A 23,584-nucleotide genomic window follows, 5' to 3' on the forward strand; every position below is an offset into this window, starting at 1 on the left:
CATTTCAGTTGCATGACACTGTAACCTTTTGCTATAAATTATGTCTAATGCTCTTATACTCCACAGCCACCTGATGAAAGAGCAGCACTTCAGAAACTAGTGCTTCTAAATAAACCTGGTGCTATGTGAAATGTACACCCCAATCCAACACTACCACTTCCACATCAGTGCTGGGGTAGCCAGCAGAGCTGCGCACGCGCAGTAACGTCAGGCGCTTTTCTCTCTCTCACACGCACTCACTCACTCACTCACTCTCTCGCTGTCTCCTCGCACGCACTTGCGCAGAGCAGGCAGCCTTTTCAACCCCACCTCCCCACACGAGCGCTGGCGGTATCCGTCGGAGCTGCGCACGCGCACTGCCCTCTGGTGGTATCCATCGGAGCTGCGCACGCGCACTGCCCTTTGGCGCTTCTCCCTACACACTCCTTCCGCACGCACCTGCGCAGAGCCGGCAGCTTTTTCTCCCCACCCCCCCCCGCCCTCCGCAATCCGAGGATCTGAGCATGCGCGGTGACGACGGTCCGGCCTCTTCCCCCCCTCCCCCTCTATGGCGGATGTGTTGGAGTGAAGACGAGGTTGAGTAGTCTCGTTCCGGTGTTTTCGCCGCTGTCTGTCTGTCCGTCCGGCTGTGGCCTCGGTCCCGCGCACTCGCTGCCTCTCAGCTTCTGGGAGCTGCTGCCGCCACCGCTGGCCGCGCCCGGGATGAATGATTGTGGGGGTGGGCAGGAGTTGGAAAGAGGGGGCGGGGGGGAAAGAGAGAGACAGGATGGGAAGGCGAGCGCAGCCCCCACCAGGCGCTTTTTAAGTGAAAGTTGCAGCGCAACAAAATGGCGAGAGTTTCCTGCACACTGTCATTAGGGGGTGGGGGCTGTACGGCTGGGCCTCTACCAACCCACCCCTTCCCCAGTGCGCACAATATCATCGTTGCATGTTAAAAGAAAGAGGCATTTTAAGAATATCGATGACAATAAATTAATATTTAAATCAGTGACCGTGCAAAGCAAAATGTTGCCACCTCCCTTTCTCCAGCAGGTGGTGTGGATTTTCACTGCGGGATGGTGCAGTTCGGTTGATCCTTCTGAAAGGCTTAGGCCACGTTTCATCTTTATGAATGTCAGCAGTCGAATGCTGCAGAATAGGGTGCTGAAGTTGTAAATCCTAAAATTTACCAGATGACTTATTTCAGTCCCTCTGAAGCAAAACTTTGACACGCAAATATTCCTTTGACACAAACACATGCAGAGTTGGTAAAATGCAAATCTTGAAACATTGGTTAAAAGTTTAACTCCCATGATTAAAAGCATTAAAATTGGAATTATTTCCACACTCAACCAGTTGCGTTGCCTGTTCTTAAAACCTACTGGAAGTCTTCCAGTAATGATATTTTATTAAAATGTTTCAATCATTTAGCCAAATAACTTAGATGAAAGAATTTAATATGATAGGGATTAACAGAAGAGAAACCTCTCAAATGATTACAGATATGAGGAGGAGGGGTTTGTAAAAATCTACCAAACTATATCGTAGGCAGGTTTTTTCTGATAAATACCTTATTTACCAAAAATATTTAATGCATTGCTAATTGTATGGCTGTTATAGTTGTGTGATTATGCATTTGTGCAGCTGTTTGTTTATACATGTGCAAATCGTTTAGTTTTTTCCATAAAATTTAATGGTGCTGTAAGTAAGTGACATTGCACAAATGCTTTCAAGCTGAAATGTTTAGTTGTTGAGTAGGGTCATTTTAGGTTTACTTGATTTACTCTTTGGTGAGATGTAATTAAACAGGGCAACTCTCTTGATTTGCTCTTTGTAGAAATGCCTAGTTTTCACTAACCACAACGTCGTGGCTGAACTTAGAGACTCGCCATTTGAAGAATCATACGTCTGTATCAGGTCGTGTATTTGTGCATGTGTCCTAACCACTCAGTGGCACAGCTGGCTGAGAATTTCTCTAGGATTTTTGGTGTTGGGCTGCTAAAAGTGACAGTCAAAAATAAACTTAAGTGAGATCAAGTTATGCCTGTCTACTTGGGATCAAATGTCTTTGCTCTGGAAATGGCTTTGTGAAATTCTGATGTACTTGAGATTCTGGTATGGAAAGCAACACTGAAATCAAGATAAATTTTTTAAAAAGGTGATAATGAGCCCAAATTACTGTATCAAACTTTTGTTTCTGGGTGTTATGTTCCTACAATCTTTTCACTGTTAATTTTATTCCAAAGAGGAGCCAGCAGCCTCTTTTGGATATATATAGCTTGATAGTTAATTCATATTTCTCACATCTTCAACTCCCATGTGGGGAAGAGGGTGTTCCAAAAGGATGTGGCTGAGTTTTGGACCTCTTGGTGAAATTGTGACCTGATCTTGAGTAAGCTTGGCAGTTTTTGTAGCTATTCCATTTAGCGTTTGTCCCACCAAATAACCCAGTTGTTCAGACCACAGTATTTTAAATGCCAGTGGAGTGTCCCTGAAACATTTTGGAATGGAAATGTATGAAATGTTATCACCTTGATTAAATGTTCTTGTTTATAAACTATTAAACTGTAATAAAAGTTTATTTAAAAAACAAATTAAGAGTAAGCTATCGTGAACATGGTTCTTGACTTTTTTTTGTGATATACATTTTTATTTGGAACTGGGAGTATTGTTAACAATATGAGAACTGGTTGATGCAAGTTACTTGGGTGCTACCAGGGAACTGAACTAATATGAGTAGAGATGCAGTATGTTGTCTAGGAGAAGATGTAAAGCCATAAGGGTAGGGGCTAATGTGACATTAAGAAATAGTTATTAACCTTGGACATTCACTTCCAACTGTGTGTTAACTTATTTTACAACATGAAACTTTGTAACAGTAAACTAGTTACCATGATGCTCACTTGGAAATCTTTGCTTTACCAAATCCTTGGTAATCACTCTGAAAAAATTCTTGTGTATGGTGCTATAATATTTATTTAAGTCATTTCAGAACTTTCAAATTACAAGTTTTTTGCTTGAAGGAATTGCTGCGTATGGGAATATATCTCTTTAGTTGTATTTATGTTATACTATCAGAAGTTCCAATTAATGCAAAGGTTTCCTTATAGCTGAAAATCCAAAAGAATGTGTTTTGTGTAACTCATGGAACATATTTGAACATAAAATATTTGTGCCTCCCGTCATTGTTCTTGATAAGGTTTTGCTTGAGGGTATGATAGTTTATCATGACTCTCTAAAGCAAAACTTTGATGCACAATTATTCCTTTGACACAAAAAAAGCATAGTTGGTAGAATGTAAATCTTGAAACGCTGGTTAAAAATGTATCGTGTCTATCTTTGTTTCCTAAGATTCCTAGGGAGTGAGTTCAGAGGCAGCATGCTATCCTTATGCATTTGTTAGTGTAGATAAAGAGACAGTGTATAAAGAAAAAGACTGATTGTTCTTATCCACTTTTCAGTGACTAGTGTCAGTGCGTTATTTGGTATTACCTAGGATTATGTTGGCTACAATCTGTCCCCACCAACCCCCGCCCCAGAGCGCCAGGCGCAAGGACCGTTCCCTTCGCCAATCCTTGGTTCGTGCCACTCTCTCCACCAAACCCCCAGATACCTTCCCCTGCAACCTGAAAAGATGCAAAGCCAGCTGGCACACCACATCTCTCACCTCCATCTGGGTTCCCAAATAGTCCTTCCAGGACTGCACAACCTGCCTCTCCTAGTTTACGGTATCTGGTGCTCCCAGTGTGGTCTTCTCTACATCGGGGAGACCTAAAGTAAACTAAGGGAAAGTTTCACCAAGCATCTCAGCCTGGCACAGCTACCGTCCATTTTAATTCCCCTTCCCACTCCCTTTCTGACATGACCATCTTTGGCCTTCTCTATTGCCACAACGAAATCAAACCCCAAACTAGAGGAATAAAACCTCATCTTCTGCTTGGGCAACATACAGCCCAGAGAACTCAATGTTGAGTTCTCCAATTTCATATAACCTCCCTCCCCTGACTCCCTTCCTAGCCCCTCCCCATCCCTTCCACTTCTCCCAGCCACGACCCAGATTAATTCCTCCTATTGACCAACCACGTCGCACCCTCTACCTGTCTTCACCTATCCCCATTTCACCACCCTGTCCCCACACCCCCCCTTTGTCTGCAGCTCCTCTTACACCCACCCCCACTCCTGAAGAATGGTCATACCCAAAATATTGACTTCTCCACCTGATGCTGCCTGGCTTGCTGTGTTCTTCCAGCCTGCTGCAAGTTTTTTGTCTCCATAATGGGACACAACGACCAAAAAATGAAGAAGATGAATTACTAAAACTCCTGTTGTAATTTTTGCTTCTGGTTGCAAAATAATTTCCTCAGCTTAACCAGAGCAAGTTCTGCTGAGATCCAACATGACAGACTTGTATTAAAAGAGTACGTACTGGAGTAGCTAATGATGCTATACTTGAATTGTATGTTTTTAGAGGAACTGAAATTAAAACTGTACGTGACAAGTTGAGCATTAGAGTTGAGGAATTTTTAAGAATAACCTCCCGCAGTAACTTTAATGAAAAATTGGCAGTTCTTTTTATTATAATGTTCTTCAGTCCATTATTGGCAATATGATATAATTGAGAACAGAATGATAGCTTAATACTGTATAATAATTTTTTCAACCAGCCCCATGTTTGCTCCTGTTGGCTGCTTCTGTCCTTTTGAATATTGTCATTCATGCTAATGATCATTTCATTTGGAATAAAACAGTAAGCAATCAGGTTTGTGAGCATCAATTGAGAGAGAAATAAAGTTAATGTTTCAGGTTATTGGCTTTCACCACAGATGCCAGCTGTTTCCTTGTAATCTTTCCACATGGCAATTCTTCATGAATAAATCAGAGCATTAAAGCTATACAACTAAAATATCACAGTTAATGTTGGCCCTGTTTTCATCTAGAAAGCACTCGTGAATTTTCTGGGATATTCTTCAGAAAGGAAGTTTGAGCATTTTGAACACCATCTCCTTTCCTCCACCTCCACCCCCACTACCACCCAGAAAAAGCATTGCATCAAGCACTACACTATCATGGTACTTTGCTGGTGGTAAATGCTTTGAGACATCTGGTTGCGAAAAGCATAATACCCCTTTTACTGATGTAAACAATTCAAAAGGTCATGCTTTGCATCCAGGACCACATTCTCAAGTTAGAGGTGCTGTTTTTAAAATAAACTGAGGAAAGATAACAGAATATTTTTTTCTAAAACACAAACAAATTCAATTTCAGCCAGAGTAAAACATCTTGTGGCTATTTAATGTAAGCAGAAAATAGTGTATAATATTGCATTTAGAATTTTTACTTGACAAAGACACAAATCATGAATACATTTTTAAAAAACTGTTCAGTGAGATTTCACTGTGTTGTATTAATTCCAAATAGTGTGTGTAATTTTTATTTAATAAATAACTGAATGGATTTGTCTTGATGTTAAAACTTGGGCTGCTTTGGGGGAGTTGACATGTTGGTCATTAATTAGTTGGCATTTGGATGCCAAGGATGAAGTGGCTTCATCCATTAATGAGCAAATTATTAGGAAGGGAATGCTGTGATGGAAGGTGGATACTAATTATAGGAAGAGAATGTAGTACAGTTGTATTGGTATTTTCTACTTAGTAGTCCACTGGTGGAAGGGCCTAGTTGTTTTGTATTGTTTAGGCTCTGTCTGTGAGTTTGAAGTGGATGTCTACATTTTCTTAACCTTTTTTTTGTGTTGATATTCCAAACTGCAATTGCAATAGAAATCAGAATGAGTATGAGTTTAAAATTTTAAGCGAACTTATCAGAAATGCTTCTTGTTAGTTTCCTCCAAATTCTGTCCAATGTGCAGTAAATAAATTTGTATCATGCTCTAGTTTTGAGTTACACTTTGTCAGTTATATTTGAAAGAGAGCATATAAATATAGGGTAGTATAAATAATTGGTCTGGCTTGTTGCACTGTACTTTCTAATACAAGTGTGATCTGCAATGTGCTTCTTGGAAGAAAGCTCTGTATATTGACCTTGTATGCAATCTCCAAACTCACCAGAGGTTTAGCTTTGCACCATCTAAAGTTCATTAATCCAATAAAATTTCTGAGACCTTTTCGAACCAGTTTGGTACAGCAATTGTTGTTTTTGCTATTAGCAAAGTTAAACCCAAATGGTATAAAATTGTCTCCCTGGAAAATGATTTACTCCATTGCATGAGTAATCCAGAGATCTAGGCTAATGCTGTGGGGACAGGAGTTCAAATTTCACTATGGCAGCAGATAGAAGTTGTATTCTATTAATAAATCTTGAATATAAAACTAATTTATGAGTAATGGTGATCATAAAGCTACCATCTGGTCTGGCCAATGGATGACTCTTACCAGTCCTTTGAAATGCCCAGGCAAGCTGCTTTTAGGGCAGCAAATGTTGCCCTTGCCATTGATGCCCACATATCAGGAAAATAAATTTTAAAAATTGTTTAGTAATGACACAAAGATAATTGGTCCAAATGTGCAATCAATGAATGTAACTGAACAGCAAGTCTTCATAGGGAGCATTATCTTGTAAACTTCCAAGTTTTTGAGTCCTTCACTGTTTGAATGAGGTAACTGAATTGAATATTAGACAAATAGAGAGCAAAATCTGACAAATGCCTGCATTTTAATCATGTTATTGAGAGAGATGATATTTCTTTATACAATATAATTTTTTTTGTAATGTCAGGTAACCAGTACAGAGAAGATTCAAGAGATTGCGAGGGATTTGGACAATTAAGTGGATCAGCTAACGAATAGTGAATGGATTTTAGCGTAAGTGAATGATAAGAAAATGAATAAGTACAGGAAGCATGAAACTCTTTCAAGTGTTCTTGATGACACACAGACATGAACAAATGATTTTCAGTTAATCACATTCATTCCCTTCAAGCATTGTGTATCTTCAATTCAATCTGTTGGGAAGTGTCCTGTAAACTTGTCTGTTCTTATTACGGTTTACTTAGCACTCAGAAGACCAATTCTCTTTCTCTCTCACCTTCATTTATACTGATTTTACATTTCTTCAGCATTAACAACCCTTAATCATTTGCACTAGGCCAGCTCCTCCGGCAAAAGCCTATAATAATGAATATTTCCCTACACCTTTTCAGTCTGAAGAAGTCACACCAGACTGTCTTTCTCTCTGCAGATGCTGCCTGGCCCGCTGAGTTTTTCTAGCTGTCTGTGTTCAATATTCAGTGATCCAGTTTAGATTTTTTAAAATCTTGTATTCTTACCGTAATTGTTCTGGTCTGTGGCAACTCTGTTTAAACTAATACATTGAGCCATTTGGATTAAATAATTTTGAATGCAGATGACAGAGCAGACTTGAAACAATCTCTGAATTGAATAGAAAAGACCCAGAAAAAAAGCTCTAAATAAGAATTTTTCCAATTTGATTATTATCATATAATTTTAAAAGATACATTTCTTGTCCACATAACCATTGATATGTGAACCTTAATGGATGTCAAAAATCGATTCCAGTGAGGGGACCTTGCAGCTAATTCCAAACCAAACTTCATCCAACTTTTTACCTTGCATCTTTAATCCACTGGCTTTCAAGAGGGAGCTCTTTTCAATCAAGGGAAGGCTCATCAACTGTTGTGTATATTGAGATTTTGCTGGCTTTCTGTTTGCCAGAAAGTCAAGCTAGACAATTCCTAATCTGTGCTTTGTTCCGGAGTGAATGTAAACTGAAGTTAACTTCCCTATTATCTGTATCTAAAAAGCTAAAAATGCTTTCAATTTTTATTACCTTTAACAGCATATTTTGTGTTTTGAGATTATCTGCCTCTGACTTCTGAATGCATTCCAGTGTACATTCAAACATTTCCACTTAGCTATGATCATGTTGATTTCCTTATTCAGCCAGTTAGTGTCATTTTATCTTTTTATTTCAGTGGTTACTTCTGAGATGGCAGAAGATGTCAGTGAGGATGAGATTGGCATTGAGAGAAATACTACATTATTGGGACCAAATGCTGATATAACTGAGGATTCTGAAGCAGAACATCAAGTTTTCCAGGTATGGTTATGAACTAGACAAGAAAAAAGTTTGGTCAAAGTAGATGCTGATGGAAACAAGCAGAGGTGAATCAACCTATGCAGAGGGAACAGACTTTAATATTTTGGGGGCAGACCTTTCTTTGCAAAATTTGAATACTCAGTTTCAGTAATACAAACATGATTGTATATTTCAATACTGTTGTACAAATGATTACTTTGATATTTGTGTGCATGGTTAGTCCTTATATTTTCTGTCAAACCCCCTGGGAAGTTCCTCAGATCTCCACTTAATAGCTACCACCCCATGATTCAGCTGAGATTGAGGTCTCATCATGTAGGTACTGTGTCCTCAGTTAAGTTAACTATCCAGCCAGATTACAAGTTTTTAATCAGACTTCGAGATTATCATCCTGATGTTGTTGAACTACCTCTGCTTGCTGTTGCTTAAATACTAAGCCAATTAAACTCCGCTTTTGTATTTTCTTAACCTTCAAAGCAATTAGCCTGGATAGATGATGGAGAATCTGCGTTTGGAAGAAATGATCCAATCACTGTCATTCCTATCACAGTTCACATTACCGATGATTCTACTACTACCCAGAATCCGACAGTACAGGTGTCTCAGCAAGCACCGACTCTGTCTTCTGCGCCTTTCCAGCTGATGGATCAGAATGGACAGCCGATCCAGTATGAACTTCAATCACTGGGGGATACAAATGCACGTATGGTTAGTAACAGCACTATATACAAATTATAGAAATTGTGTATGTTTCTCCTTACCTTGTGCAATAATCCTGTTTATTGCTGGAGTCAAACAATGTTGTGGCTGCCATACGGTGATGATATAAGCACAGAATGTGATATCATTATTCTCAGTTTAAAATCTACAAAGAAATTTAACTGGTAGCAAATTGAAGAACTGACAATTCAGTACACTAAACTCTTAAGTTTTCAGAAGGATCAAGTAATCCTTACAGAGCTGGTGGATGAAGGTTCATCCTCTGAGTTGATTCTTTGAGTTGCGTTCTCCTCAGTTAGAGACTTATCCTCATCATTAGATGGAGGAAGTAAAACAATCTGGTTACCCAAGCCAAACCTTCTCACAACTTTCTGTCCAAAAGTTTGATCATAGATTTGAATAAGAGGATTGTAGTGAATGTGACTGTTTAGACTTGTACATACTAATGCTCTGGGAAGTAAATGCATAAATAATTTAGTTGACAACAGGAATTTGTCTTAAATTGTCTTAAATATGCAAGATACAGTTTAGACCATATGCTGTCAACAATAATTGAATTTGCAGTTATGTGTAAATTGTAGATTTGCACACTTGTAAATTTTCGAGCCACTGTTTAAAAATACTTGTTTATTTTAATCAGTCTTCACAATTAAGAGATTTAAACCTTGAGGAGAACTTAAAAGCATAGTTTCTTTAACAAAACTGATGCATTGCAAAGTCATCAGTTCACCTTCAAAGTGATCACCTTCCTTTCTACTATATTCCACCAATGTGAGGTAAACCTTGCTGATTTTAATCAGTGTTTGATGTGTTTTTTTAAATTCCTTCAGGAGTTGCTTGGCATGACTGGCCAGGCCCAGCATTTATTTTCCATCCCTAATCGCCCAAAGGGCAGTTATGTGTCAACCACATTGTTGTTCCTCTGGAATCACATGTAGAATGGCAGTTTCCATCCCTAAAGGCTGTTTGTGAACCAGATGGGTTTTTCACTGATAGTCTGCAACAGTTTCATGGTCATCATTAATTCCAGATATTTATTGAATTCAACTTCCACCACATGTGGTGGCAGGATTTAAACCTGGGTCCCCAGAACATCAGCTAAGTTTCTAGATTGGTAGTCTAGCAATGATACCTGTAGACCATCACCTTCCTGTTGATTTACCAAACATACTTTAATTGTCTCCTTTTCATTTTGGTTTTAGGACTTTAAGTTCTCCTTTCTAGAATTATTGTGGTGTATTTTTTTAAAAAAGATTTCCACAAGTTTTTAAAATTCTTTTAAATCTTCAGTTTTGGCTGGCACATTTGTAGCCATTTAATTTATACTGTCTTGCATTATGGCTTGTGCAGACATGCCTTCATCAGGTTAGTTTTAATCATCATCTCATGCAGAAGGTGCAACATCTGCCAATTTACCTCTTCCCATACTATCTAGAGTCCCAAACACCGATTTTTGGTGGATAAAGGGATTTGCCTGAACTGCTTTCAAAACAGCACATTGTTCTTTTTCTGCTCATGCTGTCCATTTTGTATTGGCATAGCCGAACATAGATTGAATGACTACTTTTGGAGAACGCCTTTAGTCTGCAAGCATGTCATCTATCATTGGATGGGGTTGGTTATCGCAGTTAGTTGGATGGCTGGTTTGTGAAGTAGAGTGGTGCCGGTAGCATTGCTTCAATTCCTGCAGTGGCTGAGGGTTATCATGAAGGACTGTGGTTCTCAACCTCTCCATTTGACTGAGATACAGTGACCCTCAGGTTAAACCATCACTTGTCATCTCCCTCTGACTGGTAAGAGGGAAGTGACTAGTGGTGGTTTAACCTGATCTATGGTCTGGTAAGAGTATGGTGACCTTTACCTTTTTGGTTTACATATACCTTCTGTTGTTTTAATTTTCTGCCCCACACTGACACATCTGTCCGTGGCCACTGTCCCAATGAACCTTTATGTAAGCTTAAGGAGGACCACCGCCTATTTCAGTTAGACGCTTCACAATGTCCAAACTCTTGAGCTCACAATTTTCTATCAAAACCTTTTGTCTTTTTTTTGGTTTACAACTATTGTTAATAGTTGTTTTTCCATTTTGAATTCTTCTAGATCTATCTTTTTTTACCTTGTCCAATCATCCTTTTGTGCTTTCCTGCCTTTAACCCAATCTCAGATCTTCCCTTTTCTTCTTCCATGGTCAAGTTTTATAGTCTCTCTACTAGAACCAATTAACCTAAAACTTTTTGAAATTTGATATATTGTCAACAACTCTTTCTACAAATGCTGCCAGAAGGCTGAGTATTTCTATTCTTAAGACTTCCAGCAGTATTTTGCTTTTATGTCAGAGTAATTGACTTAAATGTTTTTTGGAACTTTGATCTTAAAAGTAATGAATTCATCTCTAAGCAATGAGATCTTGGGATTCATCTTGGTAAAATATACCTAAAGACCCAGAATGGGCAAAAATTGAGTGTGGTTGGAATTATGTATAGGATGCACTGGCAAAATTTATAATTTGCCTTACTTACCTGGTAAGGTCAGATAGAAAGGAGGAGGATGCCACCTAATGGTGGTCGTGCATAAGACCTGTGTTTTTTTTTAAAAAGAGTTATGCATATAAAATAGTACTGATCCTTTTTCTGTGAACATTTATGCCAGATCATATTACTGTCATTTGACTTCCAAAAGGTCCTGGGCTGGTGGTCACCCCATTTTTTTCCCTTAACCCTCCTCGTTTTATAAGGCCCAGCTCTTTATTTTTGCTTAAACTTGTATTTCTGTCAATTTAGGTAATTTTTACATATTTGCACGTTATTGACCACTTAAACTGGATGAAAGAATAATATTCTTAATTGTTTGCAGCCTTTGGACAAATAATTAAAGGATAGCAAAGATCTTCTAATAAATCAGGCGCATTGATTTACTTAAGAAGTTATGCAGGCCTCTCCAATGTATTTCTGGCTACTGAACTGAATATAATTCATCGTTTTGAAACTTACGACTTGTTTGTAATCATTTTAAATGGTTAAAAAGCGCACAACACCAGGTTATAGTCCAACAGGTTTTTTTGGAAGCACTAGCTTTCAGAGGGCTGCTCCTTCATCAGGCAACCACCTGATGAAGGAGCAGCGCTCCGAAAGCTAGTGCTTCCAAATAAACCTGTTGGACTATAACCTGGTGTTGTGTAGTTTTTATTTTGTACACCTTAGTCCAACACCGGCATCTCCAAATCATTTTAAATGGTCGCCTTTAAGTTCTACTCTGCTGTTCCTAATGAACAGTAAATTATCACCATTCTGGTTTCTGCCAATTTCTCCCATATGGATTATGAGCAGAAATAGGCCATTCGGCCCTTTAATCTGCTTTGCCATTCAATAAGATCGTAGCTGATCTGTTTGTGTTTTGAATTCCGCGTTCCTCTCTCCATCAATAAATTTGATTTCCTTTTCAATCAAGAATATGTCTGCCCCAGCCTTGGGAATATTCAATGACCCTGTCCTACCTCACTTCTGAGGCAGAGTTCCAAATTCATATAATCTTTTTCGATGTAAAATTATTTCTTATCCCTCATAAAAGGGAACCCCTAATTTTCAAAAGAGTATCCGTAAGTTTTGATTCACCTACACGGAATCCACCTTTTTAAGATCTAGCCATTTGGATACAGAACTGACTCTGAGGTAGAAGGCAGCGGGTGATGGTGGAGGGTTGTTTTTCAGAGTGGAGGCCTGTGACCAGTGGAATGCCACAAGGGTCAGTGCTGGGTCCACTACGTTTCGTCATTTATATAAATGATTTGGATGTAAGCATAGGTATAGTTACTAAGTTTGCAGATGACACCAAAATTGGAGGTGTAGTGGACAGCGAAGAGGGTTACCTCAGATTACAGTAGGATCTTGACCAGATGGACCAATGGGCTGAGGAGTGGCAGATGGAGTTTAATTTAGACAAATGTGAGGTGCTGCATTTTGGGAAGGCAAATCTTATCTGGACTTACACACTTAACGGTAAGGTCTGGAGCTTTACTAAACAAAGAGACCGTGGAGTGCAGGTTCATAGCTCCTTGAAAGTAGAGTCACAGGTAGATAGGATAGTGAAGAAGGCATTTGGTATGCTTTCCTTTATTGGTCATAGCATTGAATACGGGAGTTGGGAGGTCATGTTGCGGCTGTACAGGACGTTGGTTAGGCCACTTTTGGAATATTGCGTGCAATTCTGGTCTCCTTCCTATCAGAAGGATGTTGTGAAAGGGTTCAGCAAAGGTTTACAAGAATGTTGCCAGGTTTGGAGGATTTGAGCTATAGGGAGAGGCTGAATAGGTTGGGGCTATTTTCCCTGGAGCCTCCAAGGCTGAGGGCTGACCTTATAGAGGTTTATAAAATCATGAGTGGTATGGATAGGATAAATAGACAAGGTCTTTTCCCTGGAGTGGTGGAGTCCAGAGCTAGGGTGAGAGGAGAAAGATATAAAAGAGATCTAAGGGGCAGCGTTTTCCACGCAGAGGGTGTTGTGTGTATGGAATAAGCTGCCAGAGGAAGTAGTGGAGGCTGGTACGATTACAGCATTTAAAATGCATCTGGATGGGTATATGAATAGGAAGGGTTTGGAAGGATATGGGCTGGGTGGTGGCAAATGGGACTAGATTAGGTTGGGATATCTGGTCGGCGTGGGCAATTTGGACCAAAGGGTCTGTTTCCGCACTGAAAATCTGTCTGACTAGATCAAATCAGTGTGTCATGTCCTCTACTTTCAGCTCCTATTTTACACAATTTTTGTAACACCTTGTCAAATGCCTTCTGGAAATTCAAGTACGGTACTTGAATAGGCACCCATTATCCACAGTACAAGTATACGTTGCAGTTACTCCTTTGACAAGTTTCAACAAATTAGTTAGACCCAATTTCTCTTTCACAAAAGGGTGGCTGACTCCTGATTACCTTGAGCTTCTCTAACTACTCGGTTGCAGTGTCAATTATTCTAATCCCCACCCCCCCCATCACCAAGCTTATGTCAGATGTCATGCAATAATTGGCATAAGGTCTCCTGTATTCTGCCTCTCTGCCTTCTTGAATGAAAGAACTGTATTTGCCGACTTTCTGGTCTGGCAGAACCTTTGTAGAATCTAGGAAATTTTGAAAGATAAACAACTAATGCAGTATCTACCTGACGAGCCGTCTCTTTTTAAAAAAAACTGAAATTCATCAGAGACTTGTCAACCTATCAGTTTGCTCAGTGTTTTTCGAAGAATTATAATTTCACCAAGTTCCCCTCTTCCTTTAAATGCCTGACAAACTTCTATTATTGGGATGTTTTTGTGTCCTTTGTATGAAGATGCACAAAATATTTAATCAATATATCTGCTTTTCTTAAAAATCTACAGTTGACTTCTCCTTCTCTGAAGGACCAACATTTGCTCCTGTTTTTCTTTTTCGATACCTATAGAAACTTTTGCTATCTTTGTATGCATTTTTGGCTAGCTTGCTTTCATGCTTTAACCTCTTAATCAGCCTGCCATTTTTTGTATTCTGGCTATTCATTAGATTTGATACTTAACTTGGCACAGTTGTATTATTTTTCCTTACATTTGCTGCTTTTCCTCTGTGGTTAACTGTGCATGGTGGGCCTCCCTTTGGAATTTTTCTTTATAGTAGGAAAGTACTTACTATGAAAGATCCCTTTAAATATTGGCCACAGAATTCCTGCTAATGTATCGCCTCGTCTGATATCCTAGTTCACTTCAGTTTGCTCAACGTTCATGCCTACATAAGTTGCCCTTAATTAAGTTTAAAATACTAGTCCTGAACCCAATCTTCTCATGTTACATTGGATGTAAAATTCAAACATGTTGTGATTGGTGCTTATAAAGGTGTCATTACTCGGAGGTCATTAATCTGGTCACATAACACAATACCAAGTCTAGTATGGCCTGCTTTGTGATTAGTCTCAGAACATACTGCTTTAAGAAACTATCTCAAAAGAATTCCGTGAACTTCTCATCAAGACCAATTTATGTGTAGATTGAAATCACCTGTGATTATTGCCATTCTTTTATCTCTTGCACCCAATATTTCTTGTATACACTTACCTATATTATGGTTCCTGTTTGGAGGCCTGTATAGCACTCCCATTAGTGACTACTTTCCACTACCAATTCTAAATTTTATCAAAATTCTACATCCTTATCTCCTGGCATCAGATCATTTGTAACTATTGCACCAATTCAGTTTTTGATTAGGATTGCTACTCCTCTGCTATTACTGAGCTTTCTAATATTCTCAAATGTCATGCACCACTCAATATTCAGAGCTACTCATTGTCATCCTGCAGCCATGTCTCCTTAATGGTTATCAGACCATATTTAGTTACTTCAGTGTGTGCTATCAAATCATTTATTTTATTAATGCTGCACATTTAGATAGAGCTTTTATCTTAATAGCATACTGTCTTGATTGCTGCTATAAGTTTTTTTTTCTCTCTGCTTTTCTGCCATTCTCTGACCTGATGCTGGTATTTTGTTTTCCTGCCTTTTCTATATCCCTTGTCTCAGCTTGATCCCTTGTTTAGTTTATGGGCTCTCTATTTCCCTAGTTATGCTGGGTTGTGAGAACACCAATCCCAACATGGTTGTGGCTGTCCAAATAGTGCCTAGCCAACTTTCTCCAGCATTGGTATCAATGCTCTACTAACCGGAACCCACTTCTCCCACACTAGTTATTCACTTCTCTAAGTTTATGCCGGTTTACATGTGACTCGGGTAATAATGTAGTTCTTCTCTTGCTATTTTCTAAAGATGATCAAGAAATAGTATAAATTGACTCATCATCTGCTTTTTCATTGTCATGACATCTCGCCAACATGCTAATCTCATGAGATCTGTCCCATGTTAATGATTCCTTCCAGATGATTGTTACCAGTCAGTCAGAGAATGGCCAGGTGCTGCATGTGATTCCTTCCAACCCACCTGGCGTTACGCAGGTGCTGATACCACAGGGACAGATTCTGGATGTTACAGATTCACATGGTAAGAAAGCTTGCTACATATACTCTCTATCATCACATTATCACTGTGCCAGTTATGTACGTAAAAACAATGGACCACTGGAACCTAGGCACTCCATTCTCCATCCTTTGGGTAGGTAATTGTCCACCAAATTGTACCATATGGTGAAAAGAATTGGAAAAAGAATGGAATTAACGTGCAACCCAACTAATTTCATAAACAGTTGCAGGTTCACACAGTGAAATTATTTTTAATTTTAATGTAAATGATATCATTATTGTCACAATAAAGCAGGAGGAAAAAAAGTGCAGCATGAATTTAGATCGCTTCAACTAATGTTTGGTCCAAAAGTTATCGTGTTGGTGAATAACTATCAAGCAAAAGTTCTTTGATGACAAGTCATCTTTGAAGCAAAGAAGGAGAGCACTGTTATTGTAGTTGAGAAAAAAACATATCACAGCTTTTGGAATGAAGCTGTGCTAAATGGGGACTAAAGGCCAAATTTAAAAGGATAAGAAGGTTTATTAATCGTACTTCAATTTTCCTCAGCACTGTTTGATCTTTTAATAAAAATGGAAATAACTATAATGTCATATCAACCAAATGCTGAAATAGCACACCCGATTTTTGTGATGCCAATGTAACTTGTTTTAGCAGTATGAAGTAGGGGAATTGAATTGATAGAATCCCTACAGTGGAGAAAAAGGCCCTTCGAGCCTGCACCGACTCTCCAAAGGATATCCCACATAGGGTCTTCATCATTGCTAATCCACCTAACCTGCACACATTTGGACTGTGGGAAGAAACTGGAGCACCTAGACGAAACCCATGCAGACACAGGGAGAATGTGTAAGCTCTACATAGACAGTTGCCCAAAGCTGGAATTGAAGACCAGTCCCTGATGCTGTGAGGCAGCAGTGCTAAGTTGTTATATTTTTAAAAACAATCCCTCAATTTTAAGGATGGGTATTCCACTGTGTTTTGATGTATTTGAATATAGAAATAGGTGTAGGCCATTCAGTTCTCATCCTATTCATCCGTTTTAATGAGGTCATGGGTGATCTGTAGCCATCTCCATATATCTCCCTTTGGCCCATATCCCTAATACCTTCACTTCACAAAAATCTATCTAACTCAGATTTAAAACTAACAACAGATCTAGCATCATCTGCCATTTGCGGAAGAGAGTTCCTAACCTCTACCACCTGTAGTGTGTAGAAGTGCTTGCTAACATCGCTTCTGAATGATCTGGCCCTAATTTTTAGACAATGCCTCCTAGTTCTAGAGTCTCCAACCCAAAGGACATAATTTATCTTTGTCTAGCCTCTTTTTTTCCTGTTAATATCTTGAAGACTTCGATCAGATCATCCTTTTAACTTTCTAAATGCAAGAGAAAACAGGCCGAATTTGTATAATCTCTTCTCATAACTTTAACCCCTGAAATTCAAGTATTATTCTTGTAAACATACATTGTACTCCTTCCAAGGCCAAAATATCTGCCGTAAGGTGTGGCGCCCAGGTTTACTTAGTACTCCCAAGTCTAAACAGGGTTCTGTACAGCTGCAGCAGAACTTCTGCATCCTTATATTTCTGCTCTCTCGAATATCAAGGCCAGAATTCCATTAGTCATCTTGATTACTTTCTGCACTTGTTCACAACATTTTAAAGGTTGATTCACCTAAGGATGTGCTGTTTGATTTAATTTTTGAAAAGTAAACATATTTTTTGCCAGATGCAGCTGATGATAAACCGATAAGTGATGAACTTCAGACAGTGACTGTAGCGGCAATAGCAGACAACAGTGGCTATGTTTTGCACCCCACCTCTTCGTTAACTTTGCCCAAAAAGACCTCACTCAGGTATGTATGAACCAAAATTTGACTGGAAAAGTTAACAGAAAGTTGGATAGCCCTTAAGACCGTGATGTTTTAGTTAGAGGTTAGATATGGTTCAACAAAAGGGAAACGCAGAAAAACAAAAGCCCTTTGAATAATGAGTGTGTTGGAGAGCTTAATGGCGCAGAAAGAGGCTTTTTGATGATTGTTAGATGGATTCTTCAAATAAGAATCAAGTCAAATTCAGCAAGTTCTAAAAGGATGAGAACAATAACGCAGTCAAATGGAATACAAGGAATACAAATGGAATATCATAAAAGGAAATCCTGTAAAAAGTCTGAAAGTTACGCGTACTTAGCAAGTGCAAAGAGGATAGTGACAGAGAAGTGGTCGATATGAAGTGGTGGGAAAAATGGATGGAATAAAAATGATGGGCAAAGATGTCTGCATTGAGACTGGAAAAAGTTGCCTGCTTCAAATTCTTTTTGTCTGAGGTCATTAAAGAAGTGAGAATGGAGACAATAGAAGTTCTTGTCATAATCTTCCAATTCTTCCTCGATGGGGACAGTGGCAGAGAATTGGAAAGTTATAAATGTGACATCCATATTCAAGAAAAGCTGTGAAGAAATACCTTTTTTTTTTGGCCAATCAATTTAACATCACACGTGACTAAGTTTTAAAAATCAGTGGTCAGAAAAAAGATATTTGGACTTGATGTTAATTGTCTCAATACCAGAACGTCAAAGAAAACTTTAAAAAGGAAGCTAAGGCCAAATCCTTTTTTTTTCAGACTGATGAAATAACCTTTAAGATTGAGAGTTTATCATAACCTTAGACTATTAACTACTCTAGTTGAAACCATAGATGGTTAATCCTGGCGATCTTGATTCTAATTTTACTATTTTAAAAGAAAACTTCAGCAATTTTACTCTGAAGCATTATCTCAGAAGTTAAAAATATAATGCTGGATGTGCTAATAAGCTGAATAACCACCTGCCAGGAATTGTGGTGGAGGCACATGTATTGATGATTTGAATATTGACAATGTTCATTGTTACAGAGAGCAAAGGCAGGAAAACTAAGTTATAATGCTCTTTTGGGGAAATGGTACAGACGTGATGAGCCAAATGGCCATCACCTGCCATGTAACAACAGTCTTCCTTTATTCTTCCATGGGATGTTGCTGTCATTCGCATGCATTTGTTTTCCATCTCGACATGCCCTTGAATTGATTGGCTTAGAGAGGGTAGTTAAGGTTCTAGTTCATGCAGGTATAATTACATTTTTGTGAAACTTGAGCAATGGAAGTATTAACAGTGGTGAATAAAGCATCTTTATTTTTTACAACCAAAGAAAGGTTACAACAGCTCTAAATCAGGTGTAAAGATTCGGTAAGTGTATACCTTTCTTAAAGGTTATATATACACACAAAAGGTTTAAGAGCATTTCATTGATTGATTGAGCCTACTCTTCCATTTAATTTGATCACAGCTAATCTGTTGGTAAACTCATCTACCCCTCCCTATCTTCACTCCTTTCTTACCAACAAATGATCAACAATATTCAAGGGCTCTGCTTTCTCAGAGGAACATTTGAGGAAGTACTCCAAAGACTACTCCAGTGCTACTCAAAGCATTCATGTAGCTAAGTGCTTGAAATGTAATCCTTTTTTTGTGTTTCAGAATGGTTGAAGATAATTTTCCTGTCCCACTACAACCACTGCCACACAACACCCCTGCCTGGGCTCGACGACTCCGAAGCTGTGAGGTTGATTAGTACTTGTATATTTGTATCATTAATGGATATTGCTATAAATTGATTTTTATTTCAGTAATATTTACTTTCAAGTCCTTTTTGTTATGGTCAATATATACTCTTGAGGGGATTAAATCTACATTTCATTACAAGATCAAACCTGGAATTGCATTTAAAAATATAAGTACTACTCAGGAGAGCACAGATTTGTATTAACAGCTCTGAACCACAAGTAAAGCAAACTGCAATATTAATGTAAGAGCATGAGTCTGTGAAGTACATAGAATACACATTTATGCTCCAAAAATAAATTTAAAAAGTGGAAAAATTCTGAGAAAAGCTAGTGTTTTAGGAGAGACATATCATTATTTTTCCTTTCTAGAATTTTGTGTTTTTAATAAAGATTGACAAGAATCGTTTAACGTTTCTACACTTCCTATCCCAAGGGAGAAGAGTACTCTCTGCTGTTCTTTCTTCAAAATTTGTAATGATTGTTGATGGATTTGGATGCCCTGCACTATCTGTATTTGGCCTAAAGTGCAGTTCAGAACCCCTGTTGTGAGATGAGCAGCAATGAGGCAATGTTATCATTTTCCCTATCCCTCATTCAAAAGCAATCTGACACTTTCTGCTATTATATATAGGTGCTACACAACTAGTAGTGAATAATTAAATATGTGCTGTACAGTGGTTTCACCACAAGTAGACATTTCAATGCAAACCAGAAACATAGTATCTTATAAAATTGATGCTCGCTGGGTTGTCAACATGATTGCAGTAATCTGTAGTTTTTGGTTTTGTAGCTTATCTTTCCAAACAATCCCCGCAAGAGCATAGGGGTTAAACTACTGTCACTCAAGCCAGGCAAATGGAGTATTTCATGGCAGGCACAAGAATACGATCTCCCCCGCACAAAACCATATTGCCTATCACTGATAAGCCCATTCTTTTCTAAATATAAATAGATCCTATCCCTCAGTACCTTTTCCAGCAACTTTGCCATCACCAACGTCAGACTCACTGATCTGTAGTTACCCGGAATATCCCTACTACCCTTTTTGTACAGGGGGGACAACATGAGCAACATTCCAGTCCTCCAGCACCTCACCTGTATTTAAGGATGCCACAAACATACCTGCCAGTGCCCCAGCTATTTCCTCTCTCTCCTCCCTCAGCACCCTGGGATAGATCCCATCCGGTCCTAGGGATTTGTCCACCTTAATAATCTCTAGCCTACTTAACCCATCTTCCCTACTTAAGCCAACGTGATCCAGACTAATCAAACTTCTATCTCTGATCTCAAAATTCATTATGCTCCTCTCCTCAATGAACCCTGATGCAAAGTAATCATTCAGGATCTCCCCCATTCTCTCAGGTTCAACATTATCCTTCCTTCCTTCATTATCCTTTATTGGACCAATCCTTTCTCTAGTTACCTGCTTGTTTCTTATATAAGAACAAAATGCTTTGGGATTCTGCTTGCTAAAGCTATTTCATGACCCCTTTTAGCCCGCTTGATTCCTCGTTTAAGATTTGTCCTACTCTTCCGACATTTCTTCCAGGGACTGTTCTGTTCTTAGCTGCCTAGACCTTATGTACGTTTCCCTTTTCCTCTTTGCTGGGCGTACAAGTTTTTCCTGTCATCCATGGTTCACGAATCTTGCCCGTCCTATCCTTTGCCTTCAATGGGACATGCCTATCCTGCACTATCTTTTAACCTATCTTTGAAAGCCTGCCACATCTCAAATGTGGACTTCCCTTCAAATAACTGTGTCCAATCCACATTTCTGAGCTCTTGCCTAATTTTGATATAATTGGCCTTGGCCCAGTTTAGTACTCTTCCCTTAGTACAACACTCATCTTTATCTACGAGTATTCTAAAACTTATAGAATTGTGGTCACTGTTCCCAAAGAAATCCCCCACTGCAACTTCTACCACCTGTCCTGGCTCATTCCCCAACACCAGGTCCAATATGGCCCCTTCCCTCGTTGGACTATTGACATACTGCTCTGGAAACCTTTCCTGGATGCTTCTTACAAATTCTATCCCACCCAGACCTTTGACGCTAAGTGTATCCCAGTCAATGTTGGGAAAAAATTAAAATCTCCCATCACCACTATTCTATTGCCTCTACATCTTTCCATAGTCTGTTTACTATTTGTTCTTCTACCTCACGCTCACTGTTGGGAGGCCTATAATACAGTCCCAACAATGTGACTGCACCCTTCTTATTTCTCAGCTCCACCCATAATGCCTCACTATCCACGACCTCCATAATGTCCTCCTTTAGCACAGCCATGATATCATCCCTGACCAGCAATGCAACTCCACCCCCCCCTTTACTTCCCTCCCTGTCCTGTATGAAGCATCTATATCCTGGAATGTTTAGTTGCCAATCATCATGCCCTTCCTTCAACCAAGTCTCTATGATTGCTATAACGTCATACTCCCAGGCACCAATTCAAGCCCTAAGTTCATCTGCCTTACCCACTATCTTCCTTGCATTAAAGTAGATGCATTTCAGGCCACCAGTTCTTTTGCGCTTATCCACTTTCTGCCTACTCTTCTCTTTATTAATGTTATCTTCATGATTCTTACAGTCTCCACCTTGCTGCCTAATTGTTTTCTCTTCTGGTTCCCAGTCCCTGGCACGTTAGTTTAAAACCTCCCCAACAGCAGTAGCAAAAAACTCCCCCATGGACATTGGTTCTGGTCTGGTTCAGATGTAGATCATCCATTTTATAATAGTCCCACCTTCCCCAGAACCGGTCCCAATGTCCAACAAATCTGAACCCCTCCATCCTACACCATTTCTTAAGCCACGTGTTCATCCTGGCAAAAGTGAGGACTGCAGATGCTTAAACCAGAGTATAGATCAGAGTGGTGCTGGAAAAGCACAGCAGGTCAGGCAGCATCCAAGGAGCAGGAAAAATTGACGTTTCTAGCAAAAGCCCTTCATCAGGAATAGAGGCAGGGAGCTTCCAGGGTGGAGAGATCAAATGTATCCTGCCTATTTTTTCATTTCTACACTGGCTAGCATGTGGCACTGGTAGTAATCCCGAGATCACTACCTTTGACGTCCTCCTCTTTAACTTCTCTCCTAGCTCCCTGAATTCTTCTTTCAGGACATCATCTCGTTTTCTACATTTATTGTTGGTGCCTATATGCAGCAAGACAACTGGCTGTTCACCCTCCCTTTTTAGAATGCTCTGAAGCCGATCGGTGACATCCCTGACCCGAGCACCTGGGAGGCAACATACCACCTGGAACTCCCGTTTTCAGCCACAGAACTACCTATCTACTCCCCTCACAATAGAATCCCCATGAGTCTTTTTCCTGCCCTTCTGAACAGCAGTGCCCACCATGGTGCCATGATCATGACAACTGCTGCCCTGTCCTGGTGAGCCATTTCCCCCAACAGTATCCAAAATGGTATACCTGTTTTGGAGGGAGTTGACCGCAGAGGACACCTGCACTGCCTTCCTACTCTTTTCTGTCTTTTGGTCACCATTCTCTGTCTCCCTCAGCAATTCTAACCTGCGGTGTGACCAGTTCACTAAACATGCTATCCACGACCTCCTCAGCTTCGCAGATGCTCCACAGTGAGTCCATCGCAGCTCCAGAGCCGTCATGCGGTCAAACAAGAGCTGCAGCTGGACACACTTCTTGCAGGTGTAGAGTCAAGAACGTCAGACATGTTTCTAAGCTCCCACATCAAGCAACAGGCACATGCCACGGGTCTGAGGTCCCCTGTTATTGTAAGCCTAGCTTTATATGAATTAATTAAAATCAAACAATGCACTTAAATATATGAAAAATAACGATAAGAAAGAAATAAAAGCCTTACCTTACAGAATCTTTTTCTTCCGGTTGGGGGGTGAGGGGAGATACTACAGGTGTACTACAGGTCTGCCGGCAAGGTAAGGGCTTAATTTATATTTGGCCAGTGGCTAAACCAGAGATACTACAGGTGTAGTATCTCTGGTTTAGCCACTGGCCAAATATAAATTAAGCCCTTACCTTGCCGGCAGACCTCACTTCGCCTCACCTTCTCTTCTCGTCGCTCTGTCAAAATGGAGAGAAAGACTACAGACCAGTAAACCTGATGTCGGTAGTGGGAAAGTTGCTGGAGAGGGTATGAGGGATAGGATCTATTTATATTTAGAATATCATTGATAGGCAATATCATAAATAGAATATCATATTTATATCATTGATAGGCAACGTGGTTTT

The 23,584-nt window shown here is 39.5% G+C and overlaps 1 protein-coding gene across 1 annotated transcript in view; it reads left to right on the forward strand.

Annotated features, from left to right (window-relative positions):
* Positions 1-482: 482 nt before the first annotated feature.
* The window catches only part of LOC140481982 (calcium-responsive transcription factor-like), a 53,350-nt gene continuing 30,248 nt past the window's right edge, over positions 483-23,584 (forward strand). Inside the window, exons 1-7 of the mRNA XM_072578768.1 lie at positions 483-575; positions 6,712-6,797; positions 7,928-8,052; positions 8,530-8,760; positions 15,661-15,781; positions 17,493-17,619; positions 19,278-19,362. Coding sequence (XP_072434869.1) covers positions 7,942-8,052; positions 8,530-8,760; positions 15,661-15,781; positions 17,493-17,619; positions 19,278-19,362 — 675 coding nt within the window. The 5' untranslated portion in view covers positions 483-575; positions 6,712-6,797; positions 7,928-7,941. The remainder of the gene's footprint in view (positions 576-6,711; positions 6,798-7,927; positions 8,053-8,529; positions 8,761-15,660; positions 15,782-17,492; positions 17,620-19,277; positions 19,363-23,584) is intronic.

The sequence above is a fragment of the Chiloscyllium punctatum genome, chromosome 10 (genome assembly GCF_047496795.1).
Source record: "Chiloscyllium punctatum isolate Juve2018m chromosome 10, sChiPun1.3, whole genome shotgun sequence".
NCBI lineage: Eukaryota > Metazoa > Chordata > Chondrichthyes > Orectolobiformes > Hemiscylliidae > Chiloscyllium > Chiloscyllium punctatum.